The sequence below is a fragment of the Ctenopharyngodon idella genome, chromosome 17, assembly GCF_019924925.1.
Source record: "Ctenopharyngodon idella isolate HZGC_01 chromosome 17, HZGC01, whole genome shotgun sequence".
Classification (NCBI taxonomy): domain Eukaryota; kingdom Metazoa; phylum Chordata; class Actinopteri; order Cypriniformes; family Xenocyprididae; genus Ctenopharyngodon; species Ctenopharyngodon idella.
This window is the reverse complement of record NC_067236.1, coordinates 912,501-936,397: the sequence shown is the minus strand read 5'-3', so window position 1 is coordinate 936,397 and position 23,897 is coordinate 912,501. Positions and strand designations below refer to the sequence as shown.

The 23,897-nt window shown below is 36.6% G+C and overlaps 1 protein-coding gene across 9 annotated transcripts in view; it reads left to right on the top strand.

Moving 5' to 3' along the window:
* supt3h (SPT3 homolog, SAGA and STAGA complex component) overlaps window positions 1-23,897 on the top strand; it is a 151,912-nt gene that overhangs the window by 111,746 nt on the left and 16,269 nt on the right. For all 9 annotated transcript variants that reach the window (XM_051867852.1, XM_051867855.1, XM_051867853.1 and 6 more), the window contains 5 exons: window positions 8,247-8,322; window positions 9,723-9,835; window positions 10,149-10,259; window positions 11,808-11,975; window positions 14,893-15,003. In XM_051867852.1, coding sequence (XP_051723812.1) covers window positions 8,247-8,322; window positions 9,723-9,835; window positions 10,149-10,259; window positions 11,808-11,975; window positions 14,893-15,003 — 579 coding nt within the window. The remainder of the gene's footprint in view (window positions 1-8,246; window positions 8,323-9,722; window positions 9,836-10,148; window positions 10,260-11,807; window positions 11,976-14,892; window positions 15,004-23,897) is intronic.

Below are 23,897 nucleotides of genomic sequence, written 5' to 3'. Positions count from 1 at the left end.
TCATGATAAAGACTGGCCAAACTAAATAAGCCTTGTGTCGTTTTCACGAACCACCTGCAGTTCAATTAGCACTGCATCATGCACATTTGAAATAAGCGTGTTTACATGCACAACAATAAATATGATAACTCTCAAAAATCAGTTTGTTATACAAATAAGTTTTACATGCAAGTCAATAAAGTGGGAATGCAAAAATTCACAAGATTTTGAAATTAACCAACTGGAGACATTACAGAAGTAATATTTTACCTTACACGCTGTCAGATCAATAATCGGACTATGATCAAAAAAGACTGTGCATGTAAAGAGAGATGTCTGCGTATGTGCATTTTGTTTGTCTAGCTAAAACCTAAATATAAATAAAATTTTATATATATATATATATATATATATATATATATATATATATATATATACATTTTTTGTGAATAGTTAAGGATATCAGAACCTTATTGGTTATTTTATTTTGTTTATTTTTTTCTAAATTGGATATTTATTTTTGGTTACACTCCATTTTGATAGTCCACTTTAGACATTTCACTAACTCAGGGGTCGGGAACCTTTTTGACCGAAGAGCCAATTTTTCTTTTTTTATTAATGAATTTTTCTAAAAGAGTAAAAATAATATTGTCTAATATTATATAAAAAACATGTTTTTTTTTTTTCAATAACATTTTAATAATAGTAACTTTATTAAGTCCATACACATATGCAACAAACAATAAATAATAAGTTGCAATATATAATTAATTGTGCTGAGCTTTCTCTATGAGGTTGATCAACGCTATCTCACAACCAATTCATATGTATTTTACGAGGTGGCTAATTTGTACGATTTTGTACGACATCACTCGTATGAACTCGTATGAAGTTTTTCTGTATAGAGCACAGTCATCCATGAAAATACTGATCAGCACTAATTTCCTGTATCATTTCTTTAGTGAATAATTTGTTAAAACTACATAGACAGCATGTGCACTTAAATAACGCTATGAACAGATACAGTTTATTCTTGTAGTCATTTTGGAACAGAAGTTTGACTTAAACAAGGTATTTAAACATGTTAAATATAGTCGTGAACCACAGGAGCACCTGATTTTGAGACGACACTGAAAAATGTGATTTCAGTACTCGTGTTCCATAAAAAACAAGAAGCCAGGGCTCCAACTCCTGTCAGTATGTCCGACTGGGTTTCATCCCCTCCACTAGTCTTAACATCTCATTTGAGTTTCCATTGTGATGTCAAATAAGCTGTGAGTGAATCTAGAGAACGGAAATGGGGTGTAGATTTGACATGGCAAACGTCATTATGAAGTCAACAGGAGTGTTTTCGGTCCGATGAGGGAAAATGATGAGGCGAAGCGATTCTTTATCAGCACAAATCAGACATTGATGCAACATTAAATGTTTTTAATCTCTGCGATATGAACGTGAACTCTTGTGGCATATGCACAGGAGTCTTTATAACATCCTTTTGTTCTCACTGTGCCAAGTGAAATAAATGGCCACAGCTGAAAGATGTAATTAAAGGTCTGAAGCAAGAACCGTGGACAAGGGGGTATTACCATGAGACTTTATACGTCCCGTCTCAATTAAAACCAAGCACCAGTCTGTTCTGGATGTGGCCAAGAAAGCCTGCGGTTTCCCCCAAAACTTTGTTCCTACTGAGTGTTTTAATGGGTATGTTTTAGCTATCAGGACAACCTTTTGGGAATAAGGAACCATATCCTTCTGGGCCTCCCACTTTGCCCCACTCATGAAGTCCTCGAGAGAGGAGCTTTATGGTTTAACCACACGGCACTGTGCTGCTTTATCTAGTGCCCTGTTCGCCCCGCCGCCACCCCCTTGTCTTCTTTAACTAGCTCTTTTAGTGGCTAAGAGCACATGTCTGGTTTTCCTGTGCTCTACCATCTGCTCGCCTTACCTGGTGCATATAGCCATTATGGGGTGATTGTGTAGTTGTCAGATTTTGGGGGCGGGGTGTTTTACAAGCTTTTTTTTTTTTTTAAATCTCAAATTTATTTTTGACTATTCATATTTCTTTGCTAGTAGCAACTAGTGGCGGACCAATTTTTCAATAGCCAGTGTAGAAGCGTCGGTCTGTCTGTTACGAGTTTACTTGCATTTGATGAGTGCAGAATGTTAAATTCTTTTCTTTGCGAACATAACTTTTTCATAATTCTTAAGTTTTCATAATTTCATAAGTTTTAAATTCTAGAGCTCATGTTCAGTTTTTAATAGTATATTGTGGCAAGCAGGGCCTGGGATTTTATGTTGGTGTTTTGTTTTAGTTTATGCAGCAGGCTGCTCATTTACTTTAGTTTTGTTGTTTGTTTATTTTGTCATTAATTACGTTCGTTTGTCAGATCTTGACCAAAAATTGACGCACTTCTTAATAGAAATACTGTCGCCTCTGGCTTGCTTAGTTGGGGACACTTAATATTTAGCAATATTATTTATTTGACTGTACTGACACGATTATTTGAGAACTGACCTGAGCTGGATGATGACATCACTGTTTTCTGCAGAGCTGCTTTATAGATGACTTGAACTCATTTCATAATTGATGAAGTTTACAACATTTATAATGTTACAAAAAATAAAAAAATCATATAGATGCTGTTCTTTCTGTTATTTTTTTATTCTTTAAAGGATCCTAAACGAAATGCATCACATTTCTACAAAAATATGAAGCAGCACAATTGTTTTCACCGATAATAATGTAATAATATAATATTGATAATAATAAGAAATATTTCTTGAGCATCAAATCATATTAGAATGATTTCTGAAGGATCATGTGACACTGAAGACTGGAGTAATGATGCTGAAAATTCAGCTTTGCATCACAGGAATAAATTTTAAAATATATATATTTTGAATATATTCACATAGAAAAGAGCTATGTTAAGTTGTAACAATATTTCACAGTATTACTGTTTTTACTGTTTTTGATCAAATAAATGCAGCTTTGGTGAGCAGAAGAGGCTTATTTCAAAAACATAAAAAAATCTGGTCCCCCTTTATTTTATATTTATAATAATATATTATTTATATTATTAATATATTATATGAATTTATGTACATTTAAATTTATTTATTTGTGTACATAAATGTTTTAACATTGTACTTATATTTTTTTAAATATCTGCATGTAATTACAGCTGTGATTAGGGCTGTGACGAGATCTCGCGAGATTAAAATGTGACGAGATTTCTCGCCAAGGTGAAAAGCCATCTCACGATATTTCCATGTGAGGGTGAAATTAGGGTAGAATATGCCACCGCTACATTTACAAACCATTTAATTCAGTTGAATAACGGTTGATCGCTTCAATTCTATCCAGCTCATCTAACACAAGCTGCAGAGACATACGTAATGCAGCAGGAATCAGAGTTCACTGATCACATGACGAGAGTAAGTGACGAGATGACTAACAAAACCATGGCGGAGGATTTGTTTGCACAACAAAGCCTAAGCACCTGACAAATGTCTAATCTTATAGAATGCACGCTCAGCACTGCCACTCCTTATTCACAGAGTACGCGCAATTGTGAAATCGAAAGCGAAAGTAAAATGCGAGCGTGCATTCGCGATTTCATTACCCCGCATTTTGAAAGCGGCTCCCTGATGCATGCAAATATCTCCCAATATGAAAGCTATCTTAGGCTGAGTTGTGTACTTGTAAGCATCTTTTATCTCTGTATCATGCTCGAAGAAAAAATTGGTCTCTATTTGCACTTTGAATATTGATAGAGTACTTTGATTATGGTTGCACTTATTGTTTGCACTTAGTAAGACTAAGATAAAACTGTGTTATTGATTTTTATTTATACTGCTTTTATTTCTGTGATCAATTTGTGGAAAGGAGTTCAGTTAGGAGGTCAAAAGTTGTAGAAGCTCATAAACCATGTACAGTTCTAAGGTCTGAAATCATACAGGAGAGAAGCCAGTCAGTTGAGTTTGTGGCAAAACCTTTTACAGTGCTTGAGTATTGTTGTCTTTTACTGCATATGATAATTCATGCTCAGAAAGTAGAACTGAAATGACATTCATTACAAGATAATTAGTTAAATAGTCAGCACCTGAAGACTATTTTTCTAGTCATGTATTTCGTTATTGAGGATTTCTTAAAAATATTGTGTAAAAATCTTGTTTCGTCACACCCCAGCTGTAATTAATCTCTATTACATCTATAATTACTCTGTTGACCCTTCCCTTACCCCTTAACCCACCCTTAAACCCAACTGTACCACCAAACCTGTCCCTAACCTTACCTGTATCCCACAGCAAAAGTGTTTTGCAATACAACATCAACACAGTAAATACATTGTACTTATTTTTTTATGCAAGTACATAGTAGTTAAGCACACCTAATATAAAATGTGACCAAAAATCTCACTGACATCAAACTTTTGAAAGGTAGTGTATTCAATAATTTTATAAATGAATATTATATTATGTGTTCTATAAATGATTTAATTACATGTTTATTATTTTGTAAAATAATATTTAATTATATACATACAATGATATATCATAATTGTATTTACATACAGTAAAACATATACAATTTATACAATTTTACCAAATAGGAAGTAATCAAATATCTTGTGTTTGAAAACAAGATTTTTACAGAAGTTAATTTGCCAAAAAAAAAAGCCAAAATAGCTCAAAAAACCCAAATATTGTCTGCTTCATTGCCCTGGTCAGTATATCAGTCTATCACTACTAGTAGCACTCTTATTACAGTAAATGAGACTATTTCAAAGACCTCATTTGCCACGTCCATTTACTCTCTAGATTTTCTCACTGCTGTGAATAAACTACAACACTTGTGTAAATACTCAGGCCATTATTTCATAGGATTTCCAAAGCCGCAGCTTACGGGTCAAACATCTGTCAGATGTCCAGTCCGCTAACTGCACATGTGAACAGCCAGGGCAGCTGCGATCAGGTCGGACAGGGTTATAATTCACCCGCTCGCTCCTACACTTGATCAGCCGGCGATGGCTTCTCTTTTGTCAGTGGTGTGTGGATTGGATTTCCTCAGGCAGATCATCCATCTTCCCAAGGACCCTCTAAGATCTCTTGACAATCTGTTATTTTCTCGGCCACATTCAGATGGGAATGCTTAAAAGTGTTTTTGTCATGATGTGTGGGATCTGCATTGTTTTGCCTTAATGCCATGATGACAGCAGGATGCTATTCTGGGACACTGGTGATCTGTCTTTTGCAAATTCCCTAGGAAATTGTAAATGCTGAAAACGGCTATGTAAACTCTTGCACTTTTGCTTGCTTGGGTTTTTACAAAAATGTAGTTTTTTTTTTTTTTTTTTTTTCCACTTCTAGATTAAGGAAAGTAACGCAAATGGTGAACTAGTTAAAAAACTAGAATTTTTGAGTCTGCAAACAATGTAAAAGCATCTCTGATGTTATTTTCTCTTTAAAAAAAAAAAAAAAGTCAAACTCATGATTTTAAATGATCTTGAGTGATTTTTTTTTTTTTTTTTGGCATGAATTCACATGTGCCTGGCTCTGGAAATGGATTTCTTTTTGTCCTTTTTATTTGTCCATGTTTTTGTTTACTTATTTATTTATTACAAGACCTCTCTCTCTCTCTCTCTCTCTCTAATATGATGATTTGTTGCTCAAGAAACATTTATTATTACTGTCAGTGTTGAAAACAGTTGTGTACAATTTTTTTTCAAGATTCTTTGAATAGAAAGTTCAAAAGAACAGCATTTATTTGAAATAGAATTTTGTGTGTGTGTATATATTTACCGTATTATTTAAATTATAATGAAATTTTGACATTTGTACAATAATATATGTAATATATAATATATTTGATTTAATTTCCACATTGGTCTGGATATAAAAATAAATAAATAATAATAAAAAAAAAACAAAAAAACATTAAGTTTCTTTCTGTATACACATTATGGTTGTCTTTGCATGTTATCATTATCATTTTTCTATGGTAACATGTAATAGTCAAATATTTTGAATTACATGTATGGGGAAATTAAGTTAACCTGAAGTTAACCTGAAGCACTTTGCGTTATCAATGCATGTTATATTGGTGAATCGTTCACAGAGATGGAGTTCAGTTCACTCCAAAGTGGTCTGAGATTGTTCGGAGTGTTCACATTTATATCAAAATTAATACAAACTGATCTCAGACCAAGCGTGTCATAAATTACAAAATGAACTGCACCAGCATTTGTGTTTTGCATTAATAAAAATATCTAGCCCTTTACGTAGGACAATCAAACATGAACTGAATATGTTTTATTAATGATTTTGACCTTAATAGGTTTAGGAAGTTGATAGTGGATTTGTTTTGCTCTGTACTTTCTTTCAGGGATTTGGGAGTAGTATTAGGTGTCTTATTCAGTTCTCTTCAACCTGAAAGTGACTGTCACAGCTCGTTTAAACCGGCACGTATGACTGCACAGAGATCACTGACTCTCCCTCAAGCAGCTTTATTTTTTATGAGCAAAAACAGAGGCACTTTAAATTCATTTCTGTTTGATCGTCTAAACTTAGCCGTGCGTCTGTATGAAATGCCCCACAAATTTAATTATAGCCTGCCTCGGGCTGTTAATCACCGACGCACGGGTGACGCGCATTGAAATATACTAGATATCCAAAATATATCTTGGGCCTCAGCCTATGGAAATCTCATCGCTAGCAGTGGTACAAATTGAGATTCCCTTTATCCAGACCACACTGGCATGAAATGAAAGTCGCAAGCGGCCAAATCAAATATTTGCCAACGTCCTCCTATACGGCCACTGCGTCAGTTGTGGGTATAATTTGGCTATTAGCAGGTGGGTCAACGTTTTGATTTAATCAGCGGCTATACATAGTATTCAAACATTGAATCCCCCCGCTGCTCTTTTCAGTCAATAAGCCACAGTCAAAACATTTCTCCGTTCTCTGGCCGACCGGTTGACAAGAGTTATTTAAAAGTGCAGCGGCTCCAGTCTCGTATCGCTCGCGGCCCAATTTGGAGCGGGACCCAGACACCGAGGCTGCTGCGAATTCCCCCTCCGAGCTGCAAAACGAGACCTCCGTTCGGCTCTTAACGACACTAATAGAAATCACAGTTCCAGCGCTGTGTAACGAGCAGGCGCTCAGCATCATTAATATGTATTTTCAAAGATGGAATTTCCAATGACTGCCAGCTAACTAAATAAAAAGACTCCGGTTGGTTTGGGTGGCCTGAAAATGATCCAGGCAGCCTCACATCGGGCCCGGAGCCCCGAGCATCGTGTCAGACTGTCCTCAGTCTCGAACTTGATGCTTCCTGCTAACCAGTTCGGAGACGCGTCTCTCTCTAGACTGTAAAACAGATCCTTTGCGGCATGAGGGGAGAGAAAAAAAAACGGTCATAAACCTTGAACCTTTTTTATGACACACAGCCTGGTAGAGAGCTCAAATTGACTGTTATGTGAAGGTATGAAATTGGTCCAGGATGAGGAAATGTCTAATTATAGGTTCTGACCTGCAACTTAACACGCTCGGCTGTAAATCCAAGTGAAACCTGTTGGGTTGCTATTAAGAGGGTTCATTACTGCGCATGGCTCTCTTAAAGTTTACAGAGACCGTCCTTCTCTTGTTATGTTATGCCATTTTATCTTGTGTAGTGTAAAGTGAAAATGACTGTCTTGATATTTAATCCTAAGTGTAGCTGATAAAACTGTGGTTTAAAGCATGACATCAAACAGGAGCTCCACAATATCTTAATTGAAGAGATTATTATGGGATCCAAAAAACAGCAAATTTAGAAACAACACACTTCAACTTCAAACGCTCATTATGACAGGTGATTTTTTTTTTGAGAAATTTAAACTTTTATTCAGTGACAAAGACATTTATAATGTTTATATTTCAAATAAATGCTCTCCGTTTAAACTTTCTATTTATCAGTTTCCATAAAAATATGAAGCAGCACAACAGTTTTTAACATTGATAATAATAAGAAATGTTTCTTGAGCAGCAAATCAGCATATTAGAATGATTTCTGAAAGATCATGTGACACTGAAGACTGGAGTAATGATGCTGAAAATTCAGCTTTGCATCACAGGAATAAAATACACTTTAAAATATATCCACACAGAAAACAGTTCTTTTAAATTGTAATAATATTTTTGCACAGGCGTGCATTTCTTGACACGTGTTTTATGATGTTGACACATGAAAATAGTTTATGTTCTCCTTTAATTTTTTTATACAGAGAATTGAGAAGATGACAAGAAACATGGATTCCAGTCAGTACAGTGATTTCTGTGAAAGTCGACAGCTGAGTTTCTGTGAGTAATCGTTCATGTACCGTACATGATTTTCATTTCATTTTTGCATTTGAAAGACAATTTAATCCAAAGCGATTTACATTGCATTCAAGGCACACATTTTATCATGCATTTCCTGGGGATCGAACCCATGACCTTGGCATTGCTAGTGCCATGTTCTAATGTTTGAGCTACAGGAATGCTTTTCTCTGGGGTTTACTGCATGAATGCAACCATTTTGTTGCTGCCTGAACGCATCAGGTATGGTTTGTAGTATCAGTGTAAAGCAGATCACTCCTCAGAACAACTCCCGCATCAGATATCGTCTCTGATGAGTCGTTTGGTTGGCAGTTGTGTGCCCGAGGGCTTGTAAGAACGCAGCTGTGGGATTGTGAACACACCACTGTTGGCTTCTGAAGGCCACATTTCAGCACTAATAACATGTTCACTGGCTTTGTGCCGCTCCAGTAGCTGTGATGTCTTACTGGCATTGAGCTGCAGGTTGGGACAACAGCGCAGTAAATGTGCCTGAATAACACTGTTACATAACACTGATGCTGAGTAAACACAAAATATGACTGAAAACACTTCACAAGGCAAAGACTGAGTGGTTTTGGTTTAATAGGATATGTTTGGAATTAAATACTTATTGTTCTTATGTAAATTGTGCAGTGTACACAGCAAATCTGTCTGTTGTTTTTAATTGTATGCAGAAAAAGTGTTCGATATGCAGTGCTCAAACAGTTTTGTTAGTAAGCTAGATTGTCACATTGTTTCATTTAGCAATTGACATTCTGTTGTCTTTTACAAGTAAAAATATTTTGTATTTTATTCCAATTTTATGATAAAATGTCTTGTGTGTCTGAACAAATGAGTCAAAAAAAGAAAACATTGATTTTGTCATGATTGTTGTTTTAAAAATGTTTTTATGGAAAGTCAATTTGTATTGCATGGTGGAATATAGTATGTCACGTTCTGTACTGCACATTTTGGAAATATTTTGTACTAGTTCAGTATCTAGTTCATACTTAATCTTGCCATTGTGTACTACAAATGTTGTTGCTGTTAGGACAAACTGCTTGTGATTTTCTCACTTTGGATAAAAGCATCTGCTAAATGAATAAATGTAAATGTATGTAATCCTATTATTCCATACATACAGGAAACTCAACTACTGTGCACAGTATGCATATTGCATACTACATTCTGTCTAGTAGGTTTGCCATTCTGAACCTTCTTTTTAAGCAAAAGATCTTTTGTAAGTTCTCTTTGCCAGAAGGAACAAGATAAATCAAATAATTCTTCATTAGAGTCAAAGTTAACTTTGTAAATTAAGCACATTAATTATACAGTCTAGAATGAATTTTGAGTGGTACATCATGTTCTCACTCAAAATGACTCAAACGATTTGCTCTGTTTAGCTAAAAAGGCCTCGAAATTCCGCGAGTGGCTGGATTGCAGCAGTCTGGATGTGAAGCCCAATGCCATATCCATGGAGATCCTGTCGTATCTGGCCTACGAGACGGTGGCCCAGGTGAGCTGCCGTCACACTGCTTTTTCTCCCAGCCCAACAAGAAATCACATTGTATCTCAGATAAACTAGAACTGTCTACTTTCAGGAAATCACTCTAACGTTTGCTAAATTAGAACTTTACTTTCGCTCCATCTCTGTTTCCAATGCAGTAAACCCAGAAAGCCAACATGAAATTAGACCCCTGAAAATAACCTCTTTTGAAGCGTTCCAGTGCTTTGATTGTTTAATATGATGTTTCCTGGAAAAAATATCATCATCTTGTTCTTCGTATCAAGTGACATTACTCATAAGCTGATATGGTTTTATATTTTAGGTTGTCGACCTTGCCCTGTTGGTTAAACAAGATATGACTCCCAAAACGGGAGATCCTTTTCAACATGCCATATCAGCAACTTTCATCCAGTACGGCAACTCCTCGGCTGAGGTAAACAAGACCATTTTTAGTTACTCTTCAGTGTTGTTATTGTTAACTAAAACTAAATCTATTAAAATAGTTTTTGTTAATTTAAATAAATCTGCAATAATAAATATTAGATGAAAAAAAAAATTCTGAACGAATATGAGAAATGTTGCCTTGCCAACTATCTGAAACAACTGAAATTTAAATTGAAGTACTAAAACTACTAAAAGTAAACTGAAATGAAAATAAATTAAATTTTAATATAAATATTAAAAATGTAAAAACTAATTAAAATGACAAAAAAAAAAAAAAAAAATATATATATATATATTTTTTTTTTTTTTTTTTTTTAATTTAATTAAAATGAGAAAGAAAACTGAAAATATAAAAATAAAAGCTAATTCAAAGTATTATTACTGTAAATAATATAATAGTATATAAATAATATTAAAATAACACTGTTGATGTTATTTGGAAATTATATACTGTTGTTAAGTTCCCTCCAAAAATGAAAATGTACTCACCCTTATGACATTCAAAACCTTTCAAAAACTTTCTTTTGTGGTGGGGAAGGAGATGTTTAGCAGAGTACAATGAAAGTGAATGGGAACGGATGCGGTCAAGCTGCTAAAATCGCAAAAGCACCATAAATGTGCAATAAAAGTAAAGACCACCATGAACATTTTTCAAAACATATTTTGTTTGTAACAGAAAATGATTTTGGGTGAGTAAATGATGACAGGATAACAGGAAGTCTTTGTTTCCTAGTTCTGCTCAGGAGGAAAGCCAGTTATTGCGGCAGTAATGTTTTTTTATTTATTTATTTATTTTTTTCATTTAAGCCCCAAGCAAGTGATGTTCTTCACCAATGCATTCATATGTTGTAATCCACTATTAAAATCAGTTTTATCTTGTTAGTTGTAGTTTGGTGATCCTATAGAATAGTTTAAGTGGCTTTACTGGTGATAACGGTCATGTATGTGTAGGGATGTGTCAGCAGCTTTCTCTGAGCGCTTGTCCTTTGGAAAAGAAAACCAAACAAGACTGTCCTGCTCTGTGGGTTTGACCTCTCGCCAAGTAGGGCCGCCAAGTTTGTCCAAGGTGGTTTTGAGCTGCGGAATCTGTTCCATGGATGGACTTCTCTGTCACTGAAACCACAAAAACCTCATCTGTCTCTCTCGCTCCCTTTTTTCGGACTCGGCCAAGGCCACTCCGGGTCTGGAAGCGCACATAGTATTTTTTTTTTAGCCTGAATTCCAATATTGTTTTTCTCCTAAACCTTGAGGGTCGATGGTGTTCCTATGTGGCGAGAGTGACAGAATGACCCTGTGGTTTGAGCAATAGGACCGAGACGTGTCGTAACACTGCAGGTGATGTTTTTCAGGGTCGTGTTGAAATGTTTTGTAGCTGTGACCTTTTTACGTCATTGTTACTTTTGAGTTGTCTAAAATGAGTGTTGTGTGTGAGAAGGTTGAGCACATTGTGATCTTCAGTTGCAGTTGTCTAACGTCACTCTTAAAAAAAATAATCAGGAATTTATTTTCACGTAAGTGATTTCTGGTCTAATTTAAGGCTGCAAGCACCAAAAAGGAGACGGACTCTCCAGAAAACACCCCGCCATCCACTCCCAGCGGCCCTCTGACGGCAGGACACCAAGGAAAGATGCATTCCATGGCCCAGGGCAACGGTGGGCCAAACCAAGATGGCAGCAGTAAGGTTAAACAGAGGAAAAGGAAGAAGGTATACAAATATTGAAATACAAATACCTGCTAATAGGGGTGTAACGGTACATGTATTCATCCCGAACCGTACGGTACGAACGTCATTGTTCGGTGCATGCAATGTGGCGATGAATACAGTCAGTCACAGGCGATCCACCACAACAGGAAAAATGAGCAGAAGAACAGCACATACGTGAATGACGTGAGTGCTTGAAAACAAAGTCCAATGTGAATGCGTCTTTCTGCGCTCATGGACAAAGGAGAATACTTTGAAAGGCTCACGATTTTAACTGTGAATGCGGAAAAGTAAGTATAGGAGGGTTGGGCTTGAAAGTTTAAATATAGTTTAAGTGGAGTAAATTGTAATATTCCTAATGCACAAGTTTTATTTTTCATTATTCTATTTATTTTGTACTTTTATAACATGAGATGCTTTTCAGTTTTGTGGCTGATTGTGACCAAATACCTTTTGTTTTTTATCAGCCCTGCAAAAAAAAAAGAAAAACCTATGAAAGAGCATTCCGTTTACTGCTTAGTGCTTAATACACTATAGGCTGTACTGCACCAACTAGGGGACAAAATTCCGCTAGGTGGAACAACTGTGGTTTGCACTACTGTCTGTTCAAAATAAAATAAAATAAAATAAACCTAGCATTGTGGATTTGTTCCTTTGCCCTGTAACACTTTAGTTTAGGGTCCAATTCTCACTATGAACTAGTTGCTTATTAGCTTGCATATTACTAGGATATTCGCTGTTTTATTAGTTCTTATAAAGCAGATATTAATGAAACATGAAAAGCAGAAATAAAATTATTTTGTATGACTATATTTTACATGCCATAATCCTTTCCAATACCTAAACTTAACATCTACCTTACTAACTACCTTACTAACTACCTTACTAAGCAGAAATTAGGGATTTATTGAGGTAAAAGTCAAAGTTAATAGTTAGTTAATAGTGAGAATTGGACCCTAAACTAAAGTGTGACCATTTTTATAATTGTACCAAATCTTACCGAATCGTAACCCCAAATTAGATGTGCATATCGAACAGTGACTTCTGTGTACCGTTACACCCCTACCTGCTAATCATTTCTTTTATCATCAATATTTTATGTTATTGTGTTAAGATTTTCCTACTAATTTGTTACAGATAAGTGTGATTACAGCACCACTAGTGGTTGATAAATGGAATTGCAGACTGTTTATTGGAAAAGTCTGACTGGGCTGGACATAACAAGAGTGACTCAACTATCATTATTATAATATACACTGCCCGGCCAAAAAAACAGTCGCTGTTTGGATTTTAATAGACAAATACTTAAGAGTCTATGGATGGAACATTATTGCAGTGAATATTATTTTTCTAGCATGTTATATGTTTGGCAACAGTTCTTTTAACACTAAAAGATGGAGTGTGTAGCTTTTAATTTCTTAAACAACCATGTATTAAGATGTATCATGGCCATATTCCAGGATGACAATGTCAAGATTAATCAGGCTCAAATTGTGAAAGAATTGTTGGGAGGGAGCATGAAGAATCATTTTCACACATGAATTGGCACTGACCTTAACCTCACTGTAAGTTTTTGGGATGTGCTGGAGTAGACTTTACAGAGTGCTCACCTCTTGCATTGTCAATACAAGATCTTGACCAAAAAATGCACCTCTTGATGGAAATAAATTTTGTGATGTTATTTCCATCAAGAGGTGCATCAATTTTTGGTCAAGATCTTGTATTGACAATGCAAGAGGTGAGCACTCTGTAAAGTCTACTCCAGCACATCCCAAAAACTTACACTGAGGTTAAGGTCAGTGCCAATTCATGTGTGTAAATGATTCTTCATGCTCTCTGAACCATTCTTTCACAATTTTAACCCTGGTGAATCTTGACATTCTCATCCTGGAATATGGCCATGATGTGTCTTCCTACATGGTTGTTTAAGAAATGAAAAGCTACACACTCCATCTTTAAGGGTTAAAAGAACCATTGCCAAACATATAACATGCTAGAAACATAATAATCACTGTAATTATGATCCATTCATAGATTAAGTATTTGCCTATTCCAAATCCAAACAGCGACCTTTTTTTTTTTTTTTTTGGCCAGGCAGTGTATATTTTACCTTTTATAATATTAGTAATAAATTGTAAATAAATCAATGTATAATGTGTGTGTGTGTGTGTGTGTTACATATACTATTTATTATTATTATTATTATTATTATTATTATTTTTATTAATTATAAATTCTTAATTTCTTCACCAAATTCTTCACTCATTTGCCAATGTAAGGCGGTCCAACCAATGACTGCCTTGTAAAAATCCCTTGACCTCCATTGGTCAGACAAACAGATAATCCTGCCCTAACCCACACCATTGGGCCACTCAGAAAACCAAACAAACACCCTAATGCTGTTTATTTTACACTAGCAGAAACCCTGATGTTATTCTAATATTTGTCAATAGATTCTAGCCTCTTCATAAGCGGTAGAAACATTAGCGAGGAATGAGTCTCAATATTTTCCTATTCACCCTTTTTTACTGACTCCAGTTTCTCTGATGTTTATTGCAAACATCCAAATAGGGAAGTTGTTTTTCCATCCGACTTGATACAGAGTTAAAATTGTTCCCTTCCCTCCAGTGACTTCAGAGACACTGCAATTACAGCCAATCACACGCAGCACTAACGTTTACTGTCAAACCTCTATATATCAGTGCTGAAAGTTCATAAAGCATCAAATGACACATAGCATTTATATCTCTCCGGAGGTAAAGCTCTGGTCCATCCGCCAATTTTGATTCCGAAAAGTGTGCTTTTGTGTGTGTGCCGTGTCCTCAGCAGGCTGTGTTTGTGCATTAAACTGCAGGACTCCCACAGTGTTTTTGAATTAGCAATAATACGAGCTGTATTTTCTCTGTCTTCTTCGTTGCAGAGCACGGCGGCCTGTGGCGCGGAGGCTCAGAGCAGTGCCATCCAACCTGCCCACATCAGAGAGGCCATCAGGCGCTACAGCCACAAGATTGGCCCGCTCTCCCCCTTCTCAGTACGTAATAACAGAGCCGTAAAAGAGTTATATTTATAATCGCAGCGCAGCCCCATTTTAAAGTGGTCAAGCCCTAAAGTATTGGAATTGTTTAGCGCAATTTGTGGTTAGTGTAATTTTCCTCATAAAAGTCACATAATTCTACTGGAGAATTAAATAAGCGGAATTTCGATCCTTTTTGGAAATACAAAGGAGATTTAATTTTGTTTTGTTTTCCGTAAGTTCTGTTTACAGCTGAGAAATGCCTGCTTATTTCGCTCGCTTACGTATGCGACTTTGCTGCTCGCCGACTGCGAGTTATAATTTTCCATCAGGCGCAGAAGTGTGGGTGTCTTAAGTGCTAGTCTGCGTTTGAGAAATGGCTTTTGGAGGCTTTCTCACAGCCAATTTGGAGGCTTTTGCTATTGTGGTCAATCTGCAATTCACAGGTAATGAGCAATTTACCACTGACGGCCTACTTGATCGTTCCCGAGCCAACAGCCGCCAGAAGACCTGGCAAAATCTGTTCTGCATGGCTGTTTTTTGTTTTAAATACTGATATTTGTTACTTTTCATTATGATGTAATGAAATCATCAAATAGCAAAGCACTAGATCATGGACTGCTCTGCTTTTAATGCAAGTAGACAAAAATTTTATCTCTTGAGGACTTGTTCAATAAGATCCTTCCAGAACACGTTTTAGAATTTTTGTAATGTATGTACAATTATAACATCTTGTGTAATTTTGTGTAATTTTTGATTGGTTTTATTGTATTATATTTATACAACTCCTGTGTAAATGGTTGAAATGTACAACACAGCTCTTGCCATGAAAATGCTGGCATGGCATTCAAATTTCTACTCCCTAACTACTAGACTAGATCACTGGAAATGCACAACATCCTGGGTTATTTTCCTGGGATATGTCTCTTGTTTGTGCCAAATATTCAGTAAGAATTGCTCTGATGTTGATGAGGCCTTTGCAAACCAAAGCATGATGGAAGCACATTCTTATTACATCTCTAAATGAACTTAAAAATCCTACAGTTTTATTGTAACTAAGCAACGCAGGACAACTGTGACTGGATAGGGCCATTTCCATGGAGTAAACACAAAGCTGACATATATAACTGTAGGAAACTAGGAGTTGCTCAGGGACGCAGTGTATTGTTTAATATATAAAACAGGTGTTATATGGTTTTCCAGGGTATGATGCTGAGTGAAGACTTCCAGATGTTCTCTAGTGCCACTTGCGTTCGCCTTTGATGAGTAAATCTCAGCTCCTTACTGGGAATGGCATAGGAATAATTAGACGGGGGGGATGCGAGTGACTGAGTGAGTGCCGTCAGAACCAAGTTATCATGTAATTGGCTTGGTTTTATTGCGACTGGAGCCAGTTTAAACACATGATTAATTGCACCAATAAGCAATTTTCACTCTTTTTTTTTTTTTTTTTTTTTTTTTTTTTTTTTAAACCCAAAATGTAGAAGTAAGCCCTTGTTTGGAAGGTTGAGCGTATATGGGGTTGCTGACAGACGTGAGGCAATTTCTTATTAACGTGTACCGTTATCTATTGGGGCGTTTGGAGGTGTGGTCGCGTTCCAGACTGTGGCATGCTCTACCCTATATATGAGCCAGCAGTTAAGTTGACATATTAACTTCAAATGCATGTGAGATTCTCAACACTCCCCCAGATTGAAACGAAGAGAAATAGCCAATCTGGAAACAGTTCGCTTTCACTCAAGTTTCACCATTGTGGATATGTAGCATTATGTAATTTAAATGTCTGCCCCAGTGACTGTTGTTGGAGGCTTTATCGGCCTCAAATTACCAAAATCAAGTCATTGTGAGATTATTAACTTTGAAATTGAATTAAGAGGGTAACGCAAGACCTACAATCATTCAGAGATCATTAGATTACACTCACGCACAGGGCAACGCGATTACCTCCCCCGTCCACAAGGACAGCAAGTCACCGGCCAAGAAGAAGTATACTTTTATTTGATTCCAGAGTCTGCTGTTGTGGAAAATCGGCTCATCAGATGGAATTGTTTTTCCTTTTGTGTTTGTTTTTGCCAGTTTTGTAGATGCCTGGCGAAAACATCCTTTTCTGATGCTTAGTTTGACCTGCTAATGTGAGGCTAGCGAGAACTTTATAGTGCTTTGTAGCATCACAAGTACATGCTGTGTAAATTAAATATCCACAGGGATTTCATTTTAGGACAAAGAAATTTACCTGTCAGTCATTTTCACAGCTTTGCATTTGCTGAAAATACCAAATACCTAGCAGGACAGATAATGAGATTTTGAAAGACTTCATTTACATTGTGGTGAATTATAAAGCATTGTAAGTATAACTATAATTTTTTTTGTTTGTTTGTTTTTTATAATTACGACTCAATTTTTATATTTTCTTAAGAAACAGTGAGAAACCTGTGTGAAACTCACTGCCATGATGATGTTGCTGCTGTGTTTTAAGTAGTTTTTAGCACTTTGCAATGTGGCTGGTAGAGTGTTACTATGTTTTGCTAATGTGTTCTGGGTGGCTTTTAGTTTGTTGCTATATGGTTGCTAGGGTGTTTTGACTGGTTTTTGGGGCGTTGCTATGCCATTGCTTAGGAGGTTTGAGGATTTTTAGTAGCACCATAGCATTGCTGGTTTTGGGGTGTTGCTATGCAGTTGCAATTGTTTTTTGAGTAATTCTTTAGCACAATGCTATGTGGTTTGTAAGGCGTTGCTATGCAAGGGGTTCTGGGTAATCGCTAGGTGGTTGCTAAGGTGTTCTTGGTGGTTTTTAGTACATTGCTATGCGGTTGCTAGGTTTTTTAACTGGTTGTTAGAGCATTGTTATGTGGTGTTTTAAATGTTTTTTTCTTAACACATTGCTATGTGGTTTCTAGGGTGTTCTGGGTGGTTTTTAGTGTGTCACTATGCAGTTGCTATGGAGTTCTGGCTGGTTTTTAGGGTGTTGCTATGCCATTACTAAGGTAATTTGATAGGTTTTTTCCCAGTGCATTGGATGTTACTATGGGGTTTTGGGTGGTTACTAAGGTTTTCTAAGTGGTTTAGCATGTTGCTATGTGGTTGCTTGGCTGTTTTAGGATGATTAAGGCAAGATTCACTATTTCTATAACTAACACCTAACAAGCACAAAAGCATGTCTCGAAGTGCTAGAGATACGTTCATCTTTGCTAGATCTGTTAGAATTTCATTGGCCCTTATGCATGTTTAGAAGTTGCTGTGACAGCAATATTTTGTACCTTACTTACGGTTTCCACCGGTCTCGCTTTACATAAGACTTTGGGCCAGAGACAACAAACGGGGAAGTGATGCGTCTCGTCTCTTGTTTATTGCTCCATCGTCTCTATATCTGAGGATGGACGTCCTGTACCGGGCTGCTGACATCCACAGAACTCCGTTTCTGTGCCCTTTTCAACGCCTCATAAATGCTGCACTATAAACTGCCCATTGGACCAGGTTTTACATCCCTGAATTCCAGTTGCGTCCTCGTGTTGGCATCAGACGCCAGATCCTGCACTCAGTGTCTACAGAGCCATTGAAAACCTTCCCTAACAATTACACATTTACAAGTAGAGACATTCTTCCCCGTGGTTTGAATAGCTTGTTATTACTCCATGAAATTGCTTTGTGAATGTCAAGTGAACAGTCGGACTGGCAGAGTTGTACAGAAGTGGGTCAGTTGGAATGGGAAAACGGCATACGGTAGTCTTCCAAAGAGGCAATATTTTATCGAAATGATATTCAAACCTCCCAGTGCAGAAATACAGCCCAAGTACTGGCGCCATTTGAAGTAAAGCGTAATATTTGTCTTTGAAATATGTTTATCAGAGAAAGAACAGCACTCTACGGTAATGTCCAACTTCCTGGATTATGAGCCTTGAATACAAAGAACTGTATTTGTTTTTATTTTACGCCAGAGTGCTGGCAATGGCGGCCTATCTTTTCTTATTTGTTGAAGCATTGATATAAAAATACTATGCCATTAGAAGCATGAAGCTGAGCATTTGGTGCCAGAAAACGCTTTGCTATTTCTCTCTCTAGATTTATGGAGTCGTTTTTTTTTCTTCTCCCCCCTCTTCTTCAGTATAATTTCTGTTGAGCCGCATCTGGAAGTATTTATTTCAGTGCCATGTAATCCATCTCGTGGCGCAGTAAACAGACTGGCTATTATTTTTGAATAAAGTCTCATCTTCAGGCTTCGAGGGAGCAGAGTGCTGCCTGCGAGTCCTCCTGGCTGTTTCAGATGCTATTGATTTACGGTGGGTTTTTCCACATGCTGACCCCCAAATCCCACTTCACAGCGAGGTGGTGTACAGTACGGCCCATTAAGTCAGAGTTCTGGGGATGCACTTCCCCACTGGAGTGCGCTGGATCTGGCTGCGTTTCGACTCCCCAAATAACGGGGCTCCGCAGCACAATAACAACTCTAATCCTTTGCCCAGAACTCTCGAAGGTGCCGCTTTACTCTAAATCATGCCGCTTTTAGCATTTCTTCTGTTCAGAATTGAGAATAGAGCTCAAATTCTGATTATAATAGCGCTGTTTACAACAAACCCTCATTGGGCATTTCCAAAGAAAATAAGCTATATCAAGATCTGTTGGGTTTTATGATGCCATCATTTTTATTTGATTGTGGCTATGCAATGACTTGGATCAGGGATTCCCAAACTTTTATAATAAACAACACATTTTCTTGTATCTATCTATCTATCTATGTATCGTTCTATGTATCGTTCTATCATTCTATCTATCGTTCTATCTATCGTTCTATCGTCTGTCTGTATAATATAGATGTGCAGTCGATGTACCATATATACACTCTCAGATATACAATCATGCCAAATAGATATTGATATATTTTTACATACACATGTACAGGGCTTGACATTAACTTTTTTGCTCACCAGCCACTGTGGCTAGTGGTTTTCCAAAGTTACTAACCTCTTAGCATTTTCACTGGCTGCAATTTTGACATCAATACCATGGGTAAAACTGCCATCTAGATATTTTTTAAAATTATCTCATAATTTAGCAGCAGGTATATTAGGCTTGCTGTAGTCTAGCGTAGCCAGACCTTCAGACTGATGGCAGAAGGTCTGGACTCTGTCGCAGCTTTCATTGGCCAAGGACTGCCCAAGAGGACATTTAAATGACATGTAATGCAACAAATCACATTTTTGTTCATGTTTAGGGGCAAAGTTGATGTCCATACAATAACAGACCGGCGTGCATCTAATCACTCTAAAAAAAAAAAAAAAATCCCTGTAAAATTTATGGTAAATATCCGGCAGCTGTGGTTGCCAGAACTTTACCGTAAAAAAAAATATGGTAGCAACGTTTTAGTTTTACGGGACAGCACTTAGATTTTACAGTTTAAAACAATATTATTTCATTAACTGATAAAATGTTAATTTACCAACCTATTGAAATACTAATATCTGTTTTGTACCTTTGTAATACACTGACAACCTCCAAACACAGTGGTGATTAGAGTCACATAATGAATCCAAGTCATCACAAGCAGCTTTTCCAAAAGCTGAGAAGGACAATACTAATATATAGAAGGTGCACAAAGTGTCATTCACACAAACACTAAACACCATCATGGTAACACACATGAAATTTTAAAAGTAAAGGTAAAACATTAATTTAACAACATTAGATGTAACACAAAACCCTAATGTACATAACTGACTAGGGAAAAAAAAAAAAAAAAACTAAGAAGAAAAAGTTATTTCAATGAAAATACATGTCAAACAGGAAATTTTTTTCACTGTAAATTATACAATGACTTGTTATTTTCACTTCCAAAAACTGTAAATTTAACTGTATTTTACTGTAAAATTACATAAAATGTACCGTTAGATCTATTACAGTTATTCACCGTATATAGTACGGAAACTTTCTGTAAACCAATTAACTGTTTTTCACTATAGCATTTTTACAGTCTTTTACCGTTAAATTCACGATCATTTTTTATTCATTCAAAAACGTTGTGCAAGTTTACTGCAACAGTGGAGCCACGGACTTGACATATTTTTAAAAATTCAGCGTTTAGTTGATCCTGATAAGCGCTCATTGTCACAGTTGTAAACACGACGGCGTTCTTCTACGAAGGTGTTTGCCGTCACTGCATTTGTTTCCTGACAGACCGTTAAAGAGCGAGACACACACGTCTCCCGGACATCCTGTAGAATTCAACCAACCGGATGACGACTTGAAACTCCTGAAGTGTTTCCAGATAAGTGTGCCATATTCATCATACGTTTAGCCAACGGTCTGTGGGTGTGACGTCTGAGGCTGAAACTAGGCTTGCTGTGACTTTAAGACCTGACGCACAGATCCAGTATATTGTTACACATGCGTTTTCATTCTCATCTGTTTACCTTCACTTAAAACATAATTGACTGTGTTTACGTGAATACTCGCCGAGACCGGCATTTTGACTTTATTTTGTGTGTATTTGACTGTTTAAGTGCAATAAGCAGCAAAAAAGAACTCAATTTAGTACTAAGAGGCAGCTTTATGTGTGCACACTTTGAGTACAAAATCTGCGGGAATGAGTAAAATTATGCGCAAGTTAATGTCAAGCCCTACGCATGTATGTATGTGTGTGTACTTGTGTGGACCAGTTTAGACCATCGGATTGAGGACAAAGTGAGTAAAGTGAGGACCTTTTGTCCGGTCCTCACTATCTGACAACCCTTTGTTTGAGGAATAAGCCATGGTTTTAGGTTTAAGGTTAGGGTTAGGGTTAGGCACTAATGAGGCACTTGTGATGGTCAAGGTTATAGGGTCCTCACTAAGATAGTCATAAAATTGTGTGCGTGTAAAAAAAAAAAAAAAAAAATTATATATATATATATATATATATATATCAATCACTATTTTTATTTAACCTAAAAGTAGGAAGGCAGAAGATTATATATAATTGTTATTGATCATTTATATATTAATAATATATTTTTAATCAATATTAGTATGTGAAGTATCAATGCAATATTGTCAGGAAAAACAGTCTGACATATTGATTTGTGTTAAATTAAAACCCTACTAGTAATCGGTATCCACACCATCCTGTTTATTCCACCCATGAAACCTGGACCCGATGATTTTACAGACACAGATCAGCTCGAGAGAGAGCGGGAAGACAGTCTGAAATTCGTTATTGCATTAAAACCCACACTTAGCCTTGTCTATTTTCCTAAGCCCTCTGGATTCAGATCGAAGGCGTTTGAAGGAGGTTCTGACCCGGGAAGACTGTACATTGATACAGTTGAACTTGCAGGCAGACTTGAGCACTGGCAGTCTGACGGTGGGGAAGTCCCGGTCATACGCCATCTCGTATGGACCGCAGCCTTGATCCAATTCAGTCGGCTCCAAGCAGACAGGACCACTGCGCGTATCCCTGTCCCTCCTCCCAGTGCTCTCGGGCGCCAGCGCACACACATTCCCACATCTGTCTTATGCTGATCATGAATATGCACAAGCAGGAGTTACGCTTATGGTAACATCTCATTACGGTCAGCGAAATGCACACTCATGCAGCTTTCTGCTATCTTGTCTTTACATGCCTCTCAGACCTTTCATTCACACGTTTGCAAAAGGTTAGTCCACCCAAAAATGAAAGTCCTGTCATTTATCATCATTTACATGCACTCATGTTGTTCCAAGGTGTGCAATGCTGTACGATAGAGCCAACAATATCTTTGGAAAAGACCAAAGTCATTATTTGTTGGAAATTGTGCCTTTTGCCGCAGCTCTCAAATCCCTTTTGCCCTCACTTTCAAGTTTGAAAATATGAAAGTATGAATGGGATTTAAGAACTAAGGTGGAAGGAAATTTTCAACACCTTTTTCCTTTTGCAAATTTTTATTTCAAGTAACATTTTTTTATGGTTTTCGTTGACTTTAAGAACCCTGTTGTATGGACTACTTTGTATCAGTTCCATTGAATGATGAATTAAATTAATCCCGTGAACTGAATGTACGTAGCAAAATGTGCATGTTGTTCATTACTATAGCAACAGTAGACAACATTCAGCATTCATCATTGGCCACTAGAAAGGAAAAATTAAAAACTGTAGCATTACATTTTAAATAATTTTTATTAATTTATTACATGTAGAAAAAGTAGGATTAGTTGGGGAAGTGCATTATATTCAAGGGTAGTCTATCCATGGGAGCATTGTATGTTTTCATGTATTTGGAACATATGTAATAATGTTGGGTAGCCTATACATAAACACTATCCTATACAAATTAACATTAACTAACAATACTTTCAAAGCCTTTTTAAATCTTTATGTAAATTTCTATGTATACTAAATTTTATAGGCTATTAAAATATAGGAATGCAGTATTATTAATTAGTTAGTTCACCCAAAAATGAAAATTGAATGGTTTAGTCCAAATTTTCGGAAGAGACATGATCGCTTTATGAACAGATTGAATTTAGGCATTTACTCCCATATCAACATTCATCAACTCACACATCAGTTGCTCAGTTTACTTGGCACAGATTTGATCGATAGCGTTAGCTTGTTAACTGCTAAAATAATGTTTGCTGATCTCTTCTAATTTGGCCAGGGGCTCAGGTTTATAAACACACAAACACTTTCTCAAAATGGAATTAGTCAATTATTTCATTCCTCTTGGATCTTGATTAAAGCACAGCAGGGTCTGAAATTAATGGGCCCTTGTGGCAAAAATGGCTTCAAAATTAACAAAAATGTCCCCCAGAATTCAAGTTATGAGGGCAAAAAATGGCCCAATAATCAGTTCCTAATTTTTATGTTTATAACGATTAAGGAACATCACATGAGCAAGAATGCTGATACTGTATATCCCTGAATATATTATAAATGTGATATTGAGATCATAGAACAGTTCAAC